Source organism: Rhopalosiphum padi, chromosome 4, assembly GCF_020882245.1.
Source record: "Rhopalosiphum padi isolate XX-2018 chromosome 4, ASM2088224v1, whole genome shotgun sequence".
In the NCBI taxonomy this organism is placed as follows: Eukaryota; Metazoa; Arthropoda; class Insecta; order Hemiptera; family Aphididae; genus Rhopalosiphum; species Rhopalosiphum padi.
The window spans coordinates 9,077,949-9,099,906 of NC_083600.1; the positions used below are offsets into that span (position 1 = coordinate 9,077,949).

A 21,958-nucleotide genomic window follows, 5' to 3' on the forward strand; every position below is an offset into this window, starting at 1 on the left:
AGATCTGATTTTAGCCGACGTGTAGTTTTTAAACGTCGTTTAATTTAACAGGACATATTAAATAATGTATTTCACAAGCTTGACAGTCGGTAATATTTTCCACAGTTCACTACTCACAAGTTACCATTCAACTTTTTATTATGTATCTCTTTATTTGTAAACGACTCAAATTAAGGCGTACATTAATTACATAGATTAATTGATAATGATTTTGACAAGCCACACACATTAAATAAAAATACGTTTAGAACGGTTTTGAATATATTATCTTGTAGGCGTTTTATTCGATTAAAATTACAGCTAAAATACAATATATATCTAATAGATATGTTTTAGTAGATACTACTATACTTTAAGTAGATACTTTTTCGGAACTACAAATAATTTCAAAAAAAAGAACGATTCTGTGATACGTAAAATCATTAATTATTAAATATTAAGATATTCAATCTTGAACAGCCAAAGAGGGTTTTTTTTTTAATAATATTTTGCAATTCATAAATGTATATAAGCTAATGATCATTAATGACACCATTTCGTGTGAACCTTTACCCGTTCTAACTTATAATTTACACGGTTTCCGCAAAATAGGTTTCTCGCCGAGAAGTAACTGAAGTCTATATTCATTAAATTTTACTTATTAAACAGGTTTCTCTATGTACATAAAGTAATCATAATTGTATTAAAATTATAATTATATCAATTTAACGTCATGATCGCATGCGGAGCTCTAAAAGTTACACGGACCATTTTACTTGGTATAAATCAGAAATATCAGATATATAGGAATCAGTAGCAAATTATGATTTTAAAATAAGTAATAAGTTTATGATAATAATATATCATACAAATAACGCAATGGGTGTGTTTCTAAATCGACAGAATTTGAATCGCATGTTTATGTAAGTAACCGAGTTATATTAATACTATTTTAAACATATTTTTAGCAGTCTAAGCTTTCGAAATTTAACCTAGAAAACGTGGGTAATATTATACCTAACAGGCAAATTTTATCAATGAGATTTATTAGATAGTGAAAATGACTAAATACCGTGGTCCAATATGAATAGATAAACGATTGTTATTATTTTTACTTTGGAATTTGAAATTATAAAATATTATAGGAACACTACCATACGGTTTTATAGGTATAAGTGAACGCATAATTCGGGGTAATGAATATTCGTAAAAAAATTCAGTACATAGTGTTATTATCATTTCTATATTTATAAGCGGAAACGGAAATAAATTAATATTATAAATAATAAGACAATGATAAAACTAGATCAATGTTGTTGTTGTTATTGTTGTTTTTTTTAACAGTAAAACATACAATCACATATAATAATAGTAATAAGTACAGGGACAGCGATATACGATACGTGCCGTTTTAAATTTTGTATTGTATTTTAATTTTTATAAATGATCCTTGAAAAAATAATTTACTAATAATCTGATAGTAGTAACAAATCTATAATCCTAACTTTCTAAGTTCTCACTCCTATAAATTTGAAACAATTTTTCCTTGGGTCCTGCCTAATATAAGTATTATAATAATATAAACATATTATTTTTATATTTTTTTTTTGTTTAATACAAAACAAATATTTGTGAATTATAATAAGTAAATTTATTTGATTTTCTATTATAAAATGTTTTCATTCGATTTTACTGATTTCACATATTTTATTCGATCACGTGTGTACCACATACCTATACCTACTTGATATAATATAATTTACCTATAACTTGATAAAAATTAAAAAGTAGTTCAACATACATGAACATTTTATGACATGATTATTGACATCTAAATTCATAAAATATGTGACATAAATGCACGATAAGTCATTCACTTTTTTATATAAAAAAATTCAATTTATTTTGAACAAAATTGGGATAAACAATTTTAAAATTCTTAATTCTGGTCAAAATAATGGATTTATTATTGTTACTTAATATTATGTCTTAAATTTATATCTTAAAAAATGACGATAAAATAATATCTTTCGAGTAAATTATATATTCATAATAATTAATAAAAACTTACAAAAATAGTTGAATGAAAGTCGTGATATTTAAATCAAATGTGAAGTGAACCAAGGCGGATTGCATAAAAATATTTTTTAAACATCAAGAATGGTACAAAATATAAAAAAAAACAATAACGTGTAGTACGGCAAAATAATACTTTTATCTTGACCTATTCAATAGATACGTTCAAGGAAAAACAACAAGCTGCTTTCCGTTTCCTATAACACATGTAGGTATAAGCTCTATATATTATTATAATACCTATATATTATCAACGATATTTTCAATAATCGGCGTTCGTTAGATTTTCTATATCAAAGTCCCTGGCCCCCATACTATCATACGCGTAGATGTTATTTGGAGGTTAAACGTAGTACGAATGGATACCTCTCCTATATGCATAGATTGTGTTAGACCATTTAGATATACATTATATATTATTATTAATAACGACAAAGACAATTGAAATGTTGAAAACTGCAGCCACCACACGACTAAATTCGTTTTGTCCCTGATTTTACCACCGATAAGCCAATTTATTATATACTTAAAAAGAAATAAAAAAAAAACAAAACTCTGCCGCCGCCTGTGAGAAACTCACAGTTATTATACACCTACCCGCGTGTACCACATACACACAGATATTATACCTATATAATTTATATCATTAGTGTATAATTTCCAATATCACGTGTGTGCATAATTGAAAACGGGCGCCGTGGGAACGCGTATGAAATCGTCGAAGGCCAGAATTAGAATTTGCTCTGATTCCCATTATATGCATTTGTAGATAATTTATATACAGAGTGATTCGCTAAGTATGCTCGTCTCATTTTTTTTTTCATTTAATAATGAATTTATTCAAATTTTTGAATTTTTAAATAATATATTTATATAGAGACCACAATTTCATATTTTTTTGAGATTTTTTGAATTACCTACTCAAGGAGTATCCTGCGGTAATACAATTTTTTTTTTTTAAATGAAGACCCTTTATCCTTTTATAAGTTAAATAATGTAGTGCGTAATTTTTCTGAAAATATTCGTTGACGTATTAAATATAGCGGATATTTTTTTTTCTTTTTAGTTATTTAACTTTGAAATTCCAACTATCATAATTTGAATAAATTTGATATTAAATTGAAAAAAGGGGTGCGCAAACTTGGTGAATCACTCTGTATATAATTTATACGATGTCATATAATATGCAACTAAAAGAGGGACGGGTCATCTAAAGTTATGTAATATATGGCGACAACGTTGTGCATATTAGAACACACGATTCATAGGATAATATATAATATAAGTAAACGCGCTGAAAATGGCACGGTACAACCAAGACAACAAACCCGCGTAAGAGGCACAATATTATAGTGATATATAATATTATCGCACGTATATAGATGACAATCGGCAAACGGGGTTTTAGATCGCCGTAGATATTATATCAACTCATTCCGCAACGCGAATTGCCGTATTCGCCGTTTTATTGTACACCTATAAATTATACTATTTTTTTTTTTTTATATGCAATATACATAATATTATTCTATTTTTGCCGACACTTTTCCCGGCAGTTGACCGATCCGACGCCGCGGGTAGGTATAAAAAAATCGTGGTTATCGCAGGGCTCTCTCGTATAGTTGAAAAAAAATAAACGCTTACTATACCTATACTACTGTATACACTATATAGACATAATATGATAAATACGTACATTGAAAACCGGCACAGCGATTGCATGAAAAAAAAAATAATAATAAATAAATAAATAAATAATATATTATTATTGTTTATATTAACGAGAAAACGATCAAAAGTCAATAGTGAAAGAATATGATATATAAATATTATGGACGTAATAATATTATTATATTATTATTAGGTACACAGCTGGCCGTCGCGTATTTTATAACCGTAACATAATACGTATACATAATAGCGTAACGACGAATAATATTTTCGATTATCTACCAGGCATCGGTTAATTGATCGATGTAATGGATTATGTTAATTTGACAGGTAAACTCTCTCGGAAAATAAAACGTTGACTTATATTATATTAAACGGATACATTATAATATGTAAGATCGAGCGGACGACGTTTGAGCTGGTATACATATTATAATATGTAGTTGTATCTCAATTCTTAAAATAATGAACCGTTTTCTCCTTGAACACGCTACTAACGAATTGTCAAGAAATAATTATGTTTTTATATTCATCATGCGAGTCCCAGTGCATTTTAAGGATTATAATCTTAAAAAAAAAAAAATCTGCGTGCTATTAACACAATTTCAAGCGATGTTTTAACATTTTATTTATTTATTCATTTTTTTCTATTCAATTCGTATTGTACAAATAAGAGATAATATTATATAAGTCGCGTTACACAATTTTGTGTATATAAAGTATAGTAATTAAATTTGTTATTTCATAAAATATCTGTAATTATTGTATTTGTTTTGTAATTAGCATATAATATTATATGATATACACGTATGCTGCACGCTACAATATTAACATATACACACATATATAATCTATGATCTAAATTCAATAGGATTTTATCGTTACTGCGTATAATCGTAAGCTATACAAGCGACTTCCGCAGTAATAATCAAAAAAATATACAATTTGTTAATATCGTTCATTAACGTCTATCTCTGTTTTCATTTTTCCAGGGATTTTCATGTCTAGACCTGTTGAACGCGGGCATGAAGCAATCCGGCGTGTATTATTTGCAAATCCGTGGTACGGCCTACTGGTACCTGAAGGTGTACTGCGAACAGGAGATTGCCGACGGCGGTTGGACGGTAAGTTTTGACACGCGTCCGCCGTGAACTCGGTCGCCGCAAAGGGCGCGCGTACGACATAACACACACGTCGTATTGTGCATAATATATAAGACATATTTAACGAAACGAAACACGCGTACTATACGTAAACAATAACAATAATACCATTATAATAGTGCACGAGCGTGCTGCGTGCATCATTGTTGCGCATATTGCGGCGGCGCAGTGATAACGATAGAGTAGGTATGTAAATGTAATAATAATAATAATAATAATAATAGCATCAGTCGTAGGTATACGTCTGCGGACGACACACGCACACAATCGCGTATAATAATATTTTCTCGTTGTAATTTTTCGGACAACCTCGACGGTTTCCGACGCAATGATGTAATGATGCCGTCCACGAGCGCAAGTCCGTTTGGGGACTTTTGATAAAACGCGAACACGATTGTTGTATACACCCGTCGTGGCGTAGTCGTGGTCGTCCAAGGCCTCTTCGGTCAACGCGTATAAAGCGTTCGACGGCGGCGTGAAAGTTACGCGCACAAGCGTAGAGGTAAAAAATAAAAATGAAAAATGAAATAAAATAAATTCAGATCGACGTGACATAGCACTAGAACGTCTAGAACAGTAGGTAGACATATGTATACCTACATGATATACGTATACTATTATGCTTTTCATCGTCATGTATATTATTATACAGAGTGATTTACCATAAGCGTGTGCTCATCCCCATTTTTCAATCAATAATGAATTTATTTAAATTCTGACTGAGATCATATTTTCGAATTCGCGATGACATTTTTCGTATTGTACTATATACTTAAGGGGCGTAATGTGGAGATACTAACTTCTGTTTGTTAAATTAAAATCCCATCCTATTCTAATGTACATTATTTAGTGAAATATTTTTGAAAATTTGAAAATGTTGACGTACCCAAATCAATTCTTTGTTGGAGATGTTAGGCGAAATTTTAGCCAGATTTTTCCTCGACGATTATGGTTAGGAAAGCTATGGCTAAAATTCCCAGGTGGTCACCCAGCCGGGAACTAGCAACTAGTATTTTTTATAAGTTATTTAACTTTGTGCGCTAAGGATAATACTTTAACATAATGGGTTTGGAAGATGTGAGGACTGTGATGATTTGGACATTTTAGTAATTCATACTAATCTATCAATATTTTTAATGTATAGATATCGTCCAAATGTTATAAATATACTAGATTCGATATAAAAAAGAGAGGTTCTCATTTGAAAAATAGAAGTTTGTACCACCACAAGACACTCTTCAAGTAGTACAAAAAATTTCAAGGATTTGAAAATACGGTCTCCAAGTAAATTTAAAAATTCGAAACATCGCGATTTGAATAACTCCTTTGTAACATGAAACAAATGGGGTTTTAGCATGCTTGGTGATTCATCCTGTATACTTATGCACCGGAGACCTTGCCGTTGCTGGTAGATAGGTAGGTACTCGTATATTTTAAACGGCTCGTTATGCGAAAATAAATAATAGGTGTTACCTGCTATACTCACAGTTGTTCATTTCGTATTTTTTTTCTTATTATTTAATTGCTCTGTAATTATCCCTAATCTACGACGTGAGACAATAACTGGCGCTCGATATTGCCTGTACGCCGTATGCCTAATCCACCAAGCGGCAGACAAAAGATAACCTTCGTCTCGTCATCGCAGTCGTCGTATCGCCATTTGCGGTAAGAGATCGCGACGTCTTGGCTGCGGCGGTCACGGACGCGAAGTTTAACAGCTCTCCATGTGTTGTTCTTGTTATTATTATTATTCGAGCTCAAACGACGACATATCTCGACCAACAGTTTGTTAACGACCAAATGGTCGTTGTCGCAGTAGTCCTGCGTGCTGTACAAGGCGATTCCACCAAAGAACATCCTTTTTATCGGTACACTTAGCGTTGTTTTTTTTTTTTGAAATATTAGTTTTGATTTCAAAACAACAACAGACATTAAAAATTTAATATTTTGAAACAAGATGTTTTCTAAAAATTTCGATCGCTAAAAATTGAACCTAAAATCAGTATAATACCTATAGTTTATTTATGATATAACTTATGGGGTGAATGTTCGTGACCTTTACATATTTTTGCATTTTTAAGTATTATTTAGTTACGATTTTTTGGTTTTAGATGTAATTTTTTATGAACTGCATGTATAATGTATATATTGTTAATCATAGGTAAATATATAATATCATATCATTAAAAATTATAAGTTATTATCAAAATATAATCATAGTTAATTTTAAATAAATAATAGGTTCAATTTATTTCTATTTAATAATTATGTCAGACTTAATTGTTTTAAAGACGTAGACTAACTCACCAATGACCTGGTAATACACCAGAGTATTTAAGCATAGTTTAATGTGTTTTTTTTAGATCTTTTAAGGTCATAAACATTTTTACCCTAGTTATCATTTAAAGATTCATAAGAATTTTACAGCTTAGATTAACGGAGTTTAATAATATAATATTATATACCATATAAAATAGATAAATATTTTGCGTGATATCCTTATTGTATCAGTGTTATATTTCACTTCGCTAATTTATAGTTAAAATTCTTATAACTAATTATATTTAATATATTTTTTCTTCAAAAATATTATATGGTTTTATATGACTTAAAATTATGTAAGAAAAATATTTTCAAAAACACATAAATTTACCGAGAATAACGACGGTTTAGTGAAAAAATAATCACCTGTATATTGAGCACAAAATATAGTGCAATACGTGTTCACGATATAATATTAATCATTATAAATTATAATATTAATGATATTGGCAACAGGGCGCGATATAATATTATATATATTTATATTATTCATGATATGTACGCGTAATTATACATATTTTATTTATTGGAATAATTTATTTAGTAAGTAATAATACATCGTAAATCTGATTACATTATAATATTATTATTATAGTTTCATGATATTACCATGTTCGACAAATTACATCTAATTGAATTTCGCGTACCTGTATAATATAATAATTATTACAATATGCACTACACGACCGCCTTAGATATTTCACCTATTTTCGTATACGACGCGTATATAATATTTTATGAATCATAATATGTTGCATGAAATAACAGTTCAAAAATTTGCGAATTCTACGAGAAATAAAAATTAAAGTCTACGTGCTATCAATTTTAAATTATTAAATGAGTTCATTATTGTTTATATAAATATCTTCAGAATAAGAATAGTAGAGTAAATTGTTTTTTTCTTATTATGCACGAATTTAGTATACACACCGTAATACCTATGTACAGTGTAATAAATCAAAATTTGTATTTAAACATTTTATTTTTTTCTTCAAAGTATGTATAAAATATAAATAATACATAATCGAGAAAGTATAATAAATCAGTTCACGCGTCAAATGCTTACAACCAATGAACGCTCATCTAGTCTGTATATTATTGGCCGTATACAATTTATGTTATTGCGTAGTGATAGCGCATTCGTGTGAATGCTCGAGTTCTAGAGCACGCTTAAAACAACCAATTATAATATAAACGTCAACAAAATCCGACACATTAAAATAACGATTCTACAAAATTATAAATTATAAAATTAATAGCGATGCATTTTGTCAGAATCTCCAAATTATATGGCCCTAATGTTTAATCAACTAACCATAATATATGGTTGAGACATGTAAACAATTTGAAAATATTCAATTTTTTCATTATAAATATTTTAACAAATTAAGTGAATATTATTATATTGATGCTTTCAAGTCTTAATGATTCTTTAACAGATCATCTTTTTTAATAAATTGTAAAAATATTATCTGAATTTAATTTTTATTTATTTATCAAATGACAATATAAACAAATCGACAAATATTAACTTTATATAAACTATAAATAACATTCAAATTAATTAATTTAGATCATTTTATGGCTATATTATAATTTATAGGGTCCAAAATAACTTTAGTACCTACTACCTATACAAAACGTGCAGGAATTATGTATAATGAATTTATGGTTTTAATAAAGATAATTTACATTATTATAATATTATTTATAATAAAATAATTAGGTATTATTAATCTTTATAATTTTTTTTTTTTTATCAAAATATATTTCGATTTTTTTTAATATTGAAAATTGTATAATTAATTTTTAGTTATTAACTAACATTAATTTATTAAAAATTGCATTAGGTACTTATATAAATGTACTTAATTATAATTATATTGTATAGGTCATACAAAGAAGGGACGATATTAGCGATCCGATACGTGAAAATTTCAACAGGGACTGGACCGATTATAAAAATGGATTCGGTGACCCTACTAAAGAATTTTGGATGGGAAACGAAAATATTTACATGCTGACCAGTAACGATGAATATATGTTAAGAATTGAATTGGAAGATTTTGAAGGAAACAGAAGGTAATACTTTATTTTCTTACTTTCTTAGACTTAGACCAGAATATTACAATAAAATTGGTTGAATTTGAACATAATTGCGTAATATTATTAATTATGAAGTATGAACCAGTATGAAACATTATTCAACAAAACTGTTTAATATATTATTCAGATAATCGAATGCCAATAATTCGTAATTTAATCAGATGTGTTTCGATTTAAATTATGTCATTTTTAGTCAAATATATATAGTAATTAATAAATATAAATACCAATCTGTTTGTTATATCGTTTGTTAACTTCGTTTCTTCTATTTTTATTTTTTATAGGTACGCTCAATATTCACATTTCAAAATTTACTCGGAATCTGAATATTACAAGTTAGAGATTGATGGATATGAGGGCAATGCTGGAGATTCATTGAATGACCCGTGGTATGGAAGCAATAACAGTCCATTCTCTACGTACAACAGGTTTGTGACTACATAATATCGTTGTATAATTTATTATTAATCATCTGATCCCATTTACCAAAATCCGAATTTTATTTAATTATTTTATTTCCTTACAGAGACAACGATAGATCAAGCTTGAACTGTGCATCTATGTTGAAAGGAGGCTGGTGGTGGAAGTCTTGCGGCAGAGGACTCAACGGATTGTATTTAAATGATCCACAAGATTTAACGGCCAGACAAGGTAAAAAAAAAGGGGAATATATAGGCAGCTTAATAACCACAAATCGACGTTGTTAAAATAACATTCTATTGATATAAAAATATCTCTTTAAAACTATCAAAACTATTTTATAATGTTTATTATTTGAATCCAGATAGGTATAACCTATTACACACATATACATCGTTAAAACCGTTAGTAATCAATTTATTATTAAATGAGCTCCAAAAAATATATAGCTAAAAATGTTATTTTTTAATCACATACATGTACACATCATACTGCGCATCCGATTCGGTTTCCTATGACAAGCGAAAATAGATATTTTTTCAAATTATACGGTCCGAATGAATAAGTGAAATGAAAATATTGCGAAAAATTGTACACGGATTTTGAACTTCACGGGGTGATAATTGTTATAGATTTGTTAGGAAAAATTTAAAAACGGCATGTTTAAAAATGTAATTATATTTATTTCCGTGACTAAAGTAACCTGTCGAAATATCGTAGCAATTTATTTTTTCCGACGTATAATATTTTAGATTATAGTTGCAGTGATGGACGCTCAACCGAGCCACAAAGCATCTTTTCGGTATTTCTCTATAATATTATAGGCGCGCTCACAGTATACAGACGTAATGAATAATAATGGAGTAGTGTTAATACTTTTACGTTATCTAAAGTGCTTTCGATTATGTATTCGGGTAATTATGCGTGATATTTAAAACAATAAAAAAAAAAACAAAAGTTCTAATAAATTGCCTTTCCCGTTATAATATGATTTTGTTTACTTTGGTGTCGAGTTTTCAAGCGTGAAAATTTGATTAATTAAAGCCATTTCCTACGGTTAAAACCACCTAGGTACGATAATAACAATTTTTAATATTCATTAATTAAGTAAGCATAATATTTACGACGAAAGTAGCTAGCTAAGTATACACAAACTGTCTATAGACGTATGCGGACAATCTAACGCGTAATCACTGGTCTGGAATATTATTAATCATAACCGTTATGGTCAGATAAAAAAAAATTGCGTGTACATCAATAAAAATAATATAATGAGTATAAGAATTTGGGTGCTTCCTAGTTGTAAATAAAATACTTATCGTGTAATATTATAATATTGTCGACGGCGTGTCCGTTTTATCCTGCGCACACGTAGAGCTTCGTATATAATGATATATTATGCATACGGGCGAGTGTGACCATTGTGTTATGTACGGAGCTTTAATTAACACATTTAGAAAAAAAATTAATAATATCCTTTTCCTAAACCAAGGTGCGTGAAATATTATCATAATAATGTTATTTATCTTGTACTCTTAGGTATCGTGTGGTTCCGCTGGAGAGGATGGGATTACACGCTGAAGAAAGCGCAAATGTTAATCAAACCAAAGGTCACCGTCATTCCACCATTACCCGTTGTCAACGCTGTTTGAGACGAAAAGGGGATCGTCGCATGTCATATATATTATAGAAAATAAAATTGTATTAAACATTTGTGTTAAAAAAAAAAAAGTCTATATAAAGAAAAAAAACGATATAAGTATTTTCGATGAGATATTGTCGTGTTGTAATTAGGCTCAAATTCACTACTATTTTATGTTTTTCTATTAACCTTAAGACGCATCTTAGTACATACTTACGATGGCCCGATTATGTTTGGTCAAATCAGAAAGCATGAAGATAAAAATGTAAAAATGTATTTATTTTGTAAATATATTTAAAAAAATGTGCCGTATATAATAATATACATAATATTTAGTATGATAATATTATATAAATATTATTTAGTATTTTTAGTTAAACTCTGTGTAGTCGTTTATTTTATTATTATTATTATTATTATTTTATTGATTATTTTATTATACATTTTGAAATATTATTTAAATGTTTAGATACATTACATTATTCAAAATCCAAATTCATACATTCCATTTCTGTAGGTAATTATTATTGTTTTATTTCTATCATTACATAATATCTACGTTCCTCTTTATCCGTCCCGTCAATCTTCATTTATACGAAAATCATCTAATAAAATTGTTTAATATTATTATAATTAAAGTGCGTTGTTCGTTTTATAATCGGTTCCACAGTAATTATAATCCTTTTACATTTCGTATGGTTTAGGTGAACACTGCAGTTGCTGTAATTTTTACTGAAAACAGTCAAGATTAGTAGTTTATATGCGAACTATTTAATGATGTGTTTTTAAAAATAAGCGGTCGTGTATGGAAATAAAATAATATTTTATTATCTAAAAACAATGACATTATTCATTATTGGGAAAATATGAAGATTTAATTAAAATAAAACAAAAAAAAAATAATAATAAAATATTTAAATATAATTCGCCAATACATCAGTATAGTGCAGTGGTTTTCAAACTGGGTGCCGCGGCACACTGGTGTGCCGCGAGTATGCACTAAGTGTGCCGCGGTTTTTCCATAAATTATCGATTGCACTGAATTGTGATATAAGAAAATGCGGGTATGTGTCAACTATTCGTCCAAGAATTAAAAATATTTGTTAGCCCATCAATCACATATTTCTTATTAAATGTATATATAATTATAAACAATTTTGTTCATCTAAAAAAAAGGTCAGTGTGCCGTGAAAATTTTTTGAAGTTTACGGTGTGCCGTGTATAAAAAAAGTTTGAAAACCACTGGTATAGTGTAAGTGCCTAACAGAAAATGATATAACATGGGATATTTCCTTATCGGTACCAAATAGTGGTTGATGGTTGATTTTAGTATTTTGCCGTACTGCAGAATGTTATTACTTAGATATCTGTTATTATACTTGAACAATTTTCTGTACCCGCGTATTATCAGCGACTATATACACAGTCTAAAATGTACTACAGTAGCGTTGCTATAACACATTTTATAATAGTGTTAAAAAAAATGTGCTCAGTTCACAGTTGGCCGGACGTTTAATTTTCCACATCGGAAACAGCCAGTACATAATATTATTATAATAACCGAATATACGCAATATTGTATTAGGTTTTGAACAGTATAAATAACACAAGAGTGTAATTCGGCTTCATAATATTATGTACATGCTATACTTTTATCGATTTATATAATGACGACCATATTATAATAATATGTCAACACACACATCTTAACATAATAAACTGCACTATATCATATTATTATATTATATATACCTATCGTATTATAACAAACCAGCTATTTATTATTTGTTCATAACATACGGCATTATTATAATATATATTATTTTTAAATTACCGTCCGATATTTCGTTATAACGCTGCCGAGTGCATATCGTAATATCACAGTAACTACCACCGATACCTATAACATTATAGCATAATATATAGTAGGCAGTACACAAATATTGAGGTAGGTATGTATAATTTATTGACCCACATCGCGGCCTGTGCGAAAAACAGTGGATCGGATATATTAAAAAAATAATTTATCCACGAGAGAGAGAGAGAGAGAGAGGAGAGAGAGAGAGAGAGAGAGAGAGAGAGAGAGAGAGAGAGATAGACAGAGAGAGAGATACGGTTGTGGCGAATAATGAGTAATAACACGTTATAATAATTGCTAATGGGATTATCTAGACATGATAATATTATGCTTTATTATTTGTAGAGCGACGGCGAAGTCACCGATACTGTATAATAACAATAATAATGACAACAATAATATTATACCGACAATATCCGAGAGTTCGTCATACTATGATTGCATATAATATGATATACCTACATGTGCGTACTCTGCTGTGTACAGCGAATTAATTATTTAATAACTGTAATATCGGTATGCGGTAGGTAAGTAACGAGGTTTTTTATGCCCATATAATAATCTATATTACTCAACGACGATGCGGGATTGAAACAATATTATGAAATTGTATACCAATACTATATAGGCTGAGCGTAGACTTTTATTATGTATACTTTTTAAAATTTTTACTCCGAAAGTATATCAATGTAAAATCATGAGTAATTTCACTAAAAGCCAACAAAATAGTACCTCTGTGTTTAAAATGCATAGCCAATGTATATAAGTACGCTTTTATTTCGGTTATCCGATAAACATAATTAATTCGAATTTATAGAAAAAAATAATGATAAACAAATTATTAATTAATATTTGACATTCGATTGGTAGATCATACAAAATAATATACAAATATACGGACGAGGTCCTTATTTTTAAATAATAATCAAGTCTTACTCCAAAGTATAATTATAACCAAGATGTAAAAGCTGCAGGAACTTTTACTACCTTGTATTTTTGTACATGGTATATAATATTTATAAAATACTATTATTTGCATAGAACGCTAAGTATACAAATAACAGAGTAAGTTAAAAGCATCTTGAGATATTTTAATTTTTTTTATCAAGATAGGTACTTTACGCGTATGTCTTAATTTATAAGTTTTTAAATATTTTCCATATTGTATTTCTCAGTCGACTTCGTATCAGCATAAAACTTAATTAAATTATTATAATTTTTTTCTTTATAAGTTATAACAATTTTATTTCTTACTTAGTAAAGATATATAACCTCAGTATTTTAGTAGACGTTAAATTACTTAATATCGTAATCTCGGTAGTTGGTCGTTAGCAATTTTTTATGATATATATTTGTCTTTTAAAAGTGCATAGTTTAATATTAAAATATTTATAAGAGCTAAGTAAATTATTAATTGAAGTTTATTTTGAATATAATAATGGTTTATTATAGTAACTGTACTAAAAACATTTTTTAATGTAAAATTGAATAATAGTAAGTTCTTTGTCTTTTTTGTTTATATTATACATTTTTGTTTTTTTATAATTTATAATAAACTTTAAAAATACATGGATATTATTATTAAAATTATAATTTTGTAAGTGTTAATAATATTGTCTATTATGATTACTTTGATGTATTTTATTACTTAATTGATTTCCAAACATTAGTTAGAAGACCTATTTTTACGATCTTCAGCACCATGTCAAACAGATATTGTTTTTAGTCTTTAATATTTTATATTAAATATCTATTTTATTATATTGTATACTACAGACACCAAACATTGAAATGATTATCAGATAAGGTGACGAGCGTAGTTGGAAAAATCTTTATTCGAGTCCGCCAAATCTCCACATAGCGACGAAGGTACTAGGGAAATAATCATTAATAAATACTCTCTTTGATGCAAATTGTAAACCATATTTTTGACTTCTTGCGATGGCACTAATTACATTCCCTTATTTTGGTGTATATTATTACGAACTCCCGTATTGATATGTAAATCGGTGCAACCCAAGTGGCGGCCATTCATTGTTTGTTGGTTATCGAACGGCTCCCGACGAAAAAGGTTTCATATATTGAATACGTAAATTCCCAAACGATTCCGGTATTATTCCGATTTTAAATCTAGAATAAATAGACAAGAGCTTTAGAGCCAGAGAAAATAAAAGCTCGTAGAAAAAAAAAAAATCATCAACTAATTTTCAATCACACCTCTTTTGAGATAGTCATAAGTGTGTATGGAATGAAAAGGAATCATTTGTGATTTAAAAATGGGAATCGATTGAAATTTGATTTTGTTGTAAAACTTATGTCGTTTTGTAAAAACGGAAGATAGATGGGTTATAGGCAGTTATAGTCATATAAAAGTATAAAATATAAATCAATTCGATATAAAAAAACAAAATGTTAGGCTAAACAAGTACTGGAGATACGGCTCCAGGTGGGTCTCTTATGATGCTGGTAGAAATTTTTTTAAGCGTGGATTTTGATTCACCTATACATTTATCGTGTATGTATTATATATATGAAAAATGTCTGTTTTAGTTATTGGTTATAAAAGTACTGGAATATTTAAAAAATAATACTTTAAATAGAAAACGAAATGTTTTTAACTGTTATATAGAATTTACTGTTTAGGCTTTTAAGCCCTGTAAATTTTTCTTTTTTCAAAACAATTTTCAGAACAAAATCATGTATATATAATATACATCTTAATAATCTCTGTCTTAAATAATTCATCGAGATCGAAGTATTTGTTATGAGCGGTATTATGGAATAGGTAATCTAGCTCGATCAATGACGGTAATGCTTTTTAATTATATGATTAACGACTTATAAATTATCTAACCATATGCATTATTATGTGTAATATTATACTTTCTTTCTGTGAAATATTTTGCTCAGGAAAACTAATTTGCAATCTTGAACAAACAAATTGAAATATGACGTGTACATAATAAATTCAAATTGAAAATAATATGATAATATAATATGATCAATATTCAGGTTGTATAGTGTATATTCATTACTGGCCGCTGCAATGTACCTACTCGCTATTAAAAATTATGATAATCCAATTATTTTATAGTTTCTAAATAACATAGTAGCCGCGGCGCACTAATTTAATATCAGTTAAAGCCATAATATAGATTATGAAAATTAATGATATAATTTAGGAAATACGTATTATTATCACGACCGACGGGTTTGAATGTGTAAATATTACGTATACGATAAGGCCACACACGCAAAAAAAAAAAACTGCAATGATTTGATTTCGTCAATGTTGATAAATTTAATTAAATTACGTTATATAGGAATATGATATTAAATTAAAGCAAACCTGTATTAAAATGGTTTTTAATATCATAAAAGTCGTTGCGTTTAGTAATTGCCGAAGAATGAAGAGCTGTAACATGTTATGTTTGCTTATTATTTTTTTTTTTTTTTATATCCTTCAATAATTAATAAATGTTTTTACATTGTAATATAAACGTTATTTACTGTTATTTAAAATTCAATATATTTATATATATATATATATATATATATTATATAATATCTAATAATAACGATAGAATAAATTTTCCAGTTAGGTAAACTTGACTGATATTTTATTTACTGATTATAATAGTGTTCCTGTGTATAGTACCTACAGTGATTCTCATCGATTTGAATTTTTTTAATTTTAAATAGTATAATGTTGTTAGGATATTATTATTGGTCTATAGAAAAGAAATGTTATATTTTAAAAATCATTAAGTTTATATGGTTTTTTTTTCTTTTATTTAGAAGTGCTTAAATTTATGTTATTAAATTATGAATGTGTCAGAATACATAAGCAATAATTAACAAGCCATGACCATATATATTTTTTGTAATATTTTTTATTACAAAATGTAACTTTGAGTTTGGGTTTATTAATTATTACTAAATTCATTGATCGATGTTTACTGATAATTTTTACTTTTTTATTTTAGTTAAAGCGTTTATTGAGTACCTACATTTGCAATCTATAAAATTGATGAGAACAATAAGTAAATTTAGGAAAAATTAAAAACAGAAATTACTTGATGGAATACTCTGTAACAGTCTTATATGATTAAATGTTTTACATTTGAGTCATAAGTATTGTCCTAGTCTTATACCAGTTATGTGCTAGTCGTCCACTAGTCTATATTCAAATTGTTTGGTAGTGTTTTGGATGTTGTCAAATGATTTGTTTGATTGGTAATGAAATCTTTTGTTAATAGCAATAATAGCTGTTTCTATGATATTGTTTTAATTTGGAGATGATTGTAAATTAGTTAATTCGTTACCTATCTACCAAAGCGCTTTGGCGATAATGTGATAAATATTCTATTGAAAATCTGGAAATTGGTTTGTTTAATTGGGTCCATCGATTGGAGATGCCATATAATACTATGTCTACATAATATGACGAAAAAGACTTCGTTTTATGATGAGAATTCTATTTGAGATGTGGATATTCAAATTTAATTTTCATAATCAGGTACGGAATATGAAGTTTTGATTATATTATATTTTATTATCTATGGTGTATTGCTTTGTTTGATTCGAGTCAATCGTATTGTCTATAAAAACTAAGTAGGCACTCATACAGTATAAAATATTAAAATGTAAGTATAAAATATAACACAGTTAGTTAAAAAGTTTTTATGAGTAAATAAAACATTTTTTTTATTATTATTATTATTACCTATTACTTAACATGACGTTATATAAACAACTATAATAAATTCAGAGAATAAATGCAATCAGCGTAATAATAGCTGTTGTTATTTAAAATGGTAATTAACTATATATAATATACTGCAGATGGCAATTATCTTCGAAATAATGTTTACTTTATAAATAAATAGGATAGAACCCTCAAGGCACACAGCCTGTAAGATTACATTTTTTGAAGTGGAAATCCCTCAACATTTCGATTCTTGGAAGCTTATATCATAACTAGAAAAAAAGTCAATTATTATTGGTTAGATCACCACCACGGCTGTTATAATCAGTCCATGTGGCGGAGAGGGTGCACAGCCTTCCATTTTGTGAGTTCACAATATTTAACTCTAAACCAAACGTTTGTACATAATAATATGTCCCATTGTTTTATGGATAAAATATATAAATTGTCTTTGATTAATTATCATTATTCATATGAAAAGTATATGTTATAATAATATATTATTATGATAGTGTTAGCTAGTTAGCTTATTGATAAATATATATATATATATATATATATTAGACCTTTATCTACTCGTTACCTTTAATATTCTTAATCATAATTCATAGTTCATTAAGTTTTACATTTTTGCATTAAAGTTGAAATCATTTAAAAACTGTTGATTTCAACTGAGAAGACCGTATCGCCTCCTCCGTGGACCGTAACACCACCGAGTCTGATCCCCGAGATAGTGACACGTTATGATTATATAATTATAGTCTGTCATTCGTTGTCCTCATCGTTTGATACATATTCTTCAACCAGTGCAGTCGTTTGGCGGAAGATGTAAAATTATCCAATTTTTTATCTAATCAAGTTTTAATGACGTGTATCATATTACAAAAATAAATCAATTGGTTAAACATTGATTATTTATTTGTGTAATTATGTACCTACGAGAAAAGTAATATTTTAAATATAATATTAAAATGTTTAAAATATTAAGTTGATCTATTATTTTCTATATATTATGATAAAATTGTCTGAGTATATTTATTTTTATACAATTTTTAAGTTAATTTTTTTTATATAGTGTCCTGTACTCCTGTGAGCATTTACCCATTGCGATATCTCTTGAAATAATGGAGATATCATAATTCTGGTGTTTTAATAAGTTTTACAGAAACAAGAACAACAAATATTTTATGTTTTAATTTATTTTAATGTTTTGGTAAAAAAGTTAAAATATATATTTTCTTATTTAACTATATTTAAAAAAATTGAAGATAATAATTTTGTAGAGTTTATTTTTCTGAAAATATTGACGTTTTAAAATTTTAATTACATTAATCTCCTGATTTTTAATATTTTTTCGAACATGACTGAAAGCGTTCACCGGCCGTACGAGCACGCAGGCCACATGTTTGATACAACGATACCACTATACCGTATCAAATAATTCGCAGGTTTTTTTTCGAAACTTAAAAAAAAACTTACAAGTTCAACTAACAATAATATATTAGAAAAATAAAATAAGATATTAAAACATTTTAAGAATGATTGAAATGTTTTAATATTATGTAATATATATAATGTATACGAGTACCATGTAATTGAAAAAAAATCGAAATATCGAGGTTCAAAATTAGCACCCCGTTACCGCTCATAAACGTTTTTCACGGTTGATCAGATTAATTATCCCTGAATTTTAATTTAACATATCCGTTAGTTATTATTACAGTAATCAGTCTCATAACATGATACACTCCTGCAAGCCTTTTATACAGCAGAGCGACTTATCTGACTTTTATATTTAGTTGATAAAAAAAAAATCATCTTTGATATACAAGTGTACATATTTAAAGTTTGATTTTTAGACCATACATTTAAAATAACATTGTAGTGTCTATAGACCTCATTTTTTATCTGTACTAAACAAATTATAATATATAATATAATATTAAACTTTTAAATAATTTACGTTTAGACAGTAAGGCGTTGATATCTACATCATAATACGCATATGTGAATATTAATTTGTATGCATAATTTTGTTCTGACGTCTATTATTATAAATTATAATATTATACTTGAAAGGAGTTTTAAAAGGAAATTTTTAAATTCAAAGTAAAACTTAGCTTATATCACATGGTAGGTATAGTTTTTCAAATATTTCTATAAAAGGTTAAATTTTTAATACATTTTGATTCTTATACGCTATTTATAGGCATTTTTGATTTTTATTGTGTTATATTATGTATAGTATTTTTCCGATTGGACAAAAAGATTGAAAATTTAATATAAGGTTCTTCATAAGTTGTTATTACAGCCATTTAAAAACATTTTAGATGCATAGGTAGCCATGATATTTTGTATAAGCATTTGAAGTTCAAATTTTTATAAAATAAGTAAAAATCATGAAAATTCGCAAATTATTTTGTACCTAGATAAAAATTTATAAGATATTAAATTTTTATAGCTAAAACTTGAAAAATGAATACAATATTTATGTTTGTGATGTAATAATTTGAAAATTATAATATTATATTAGTATTTATTATTAAAATTTAATAATTTATAGAAACTATCGGAATTAATAAGTATTAAATCTATTACATTTTCGTATTATTATTATTATTATTTTGTAGTACATAAAAACTTAATAATTAAAAAACTACTCGTCGGAATTTAGTTTTAGAAATGATGTATTAAAAAAATAAAAAGGCTGTTTAATCGAGATCACATGAGAAAAAATCAATATTTCCATCGAACCTTAATTATGTATAATTCTGATGATAATATAATACACATATTATATTTAGTAGAAAAATGGATACGGTTTATAATTATTGTTATAACAATCTTTAGTGAGTGATTTCCAATATATGGTCACCTAAACTCGGCCTCTTTTAAGGCCCCCCTTCCTATTCACCATAGCTATAATTACATATCACCGATATAACTATACAATCGTTTATTTTAATGCAAAAATATAATAACTACATTTAACTCGAAGGCGCAGATAGAATTTCCGCAATTGATCCTGCAGTCACTCATTTAGCTGCAAATACTTGATGACCCGAACGTCCCGAACCACACATTAACGATCAGTCGTAAGTAGTCACTCTGATTATCGGCGGCGAGAGGACACTGACATTTTGGAACCGGGATATTTGAACCCCGGAAGTTCACGTCCGGAGGGAGGGAATCTGGGAGATTAAACTTTGAAAACTGTGAGGTAAATGTGAGAGGTGTGAGCGAATGTGCAGGATATCTGGCGTTTGAATGCTAATTTTAGCATAATTGTTAGATTTTATCGATTTTTTTTTAGTTGTATGTCAGATAGGCGTGGACGTGTGGTAAGACAACCAGAGTTTTGTTTTCATTTGCGTAAATAAATTTATTCGAAAATCAATATTTTGAAAAATACATTATACACGATAAACACGCTTTCTAAAGAATGTATGTTTTGTTTAGTAATCGCATTCAAAAAAGCATCCTATTCTATACAGTATATTGTATATAACATTTTAGTGCTAATCATAAAATGCAATTTATAATTATACTGATATTTACGTTTACCACATATACGTAATATATTAAGTAGGACACAAGTACACAATAATAATAAAAAAAAAATATAAAAACGGGTTTCAGGTGACAAGGTATTTAGTATTTGCAAAATATAATATTATTTTATTAGTGATCAGTCCGCAACCTTGATCTCACAATCACTGCATGATCCTTGAATAATTTTTTGAGTTCGTTCTAATTCAAAACTAACGTACCTACTATAGAAAATTGTGTACATTATAAATATTATTACAACGTATAAGTTTTATGATTATTAAAAATGGATGTTTATGTTTAAACACTTTTAACTTAATTGTTTTTTCGAAAAACGCTTTTCTAGTAGAAATAAAAAAATTAAAAATGTTGCTTTCAAAATCAAATTCTGATATGTCAAATTGTGTAAACTTTCACAATTATTTTTAAAAAACTGTTAAAATAATAAAAAATTTGCAGTACAT

General features: G+C 27.7%; 1 protein-coding gene across 1 annotated transcript in view; it reads left to right on the forward strand.

Moving 5' to 3' along the window:
• Positions 1-11,835, forward strand: part of LOC132929403 (uncharacterized) — an 83,644-nt gene extending 71,809 nt beyond the window's left edge. Inside the window, 5 exon segments of the mRNA XM_060994737.1 lie at positions 4,719-4,850; positions 9,103-9,293; positions 9,602-9,745; positions 9,844-9,968; positions 11,277-11,835. Of these exon segments, the coding sequence (XP_060850720.1) occupies positions 4,719-4,850; positions 9,103-9,293; positions 9,602-9,745; positions 9,844-9,968; positions 11,277-11,389 (705 nt within the window). The 3' untranslated portion in view covers positions 11,390-11,835.
• Positions 11,836-21,958: the final 10,123 nt, after the last annotated feature.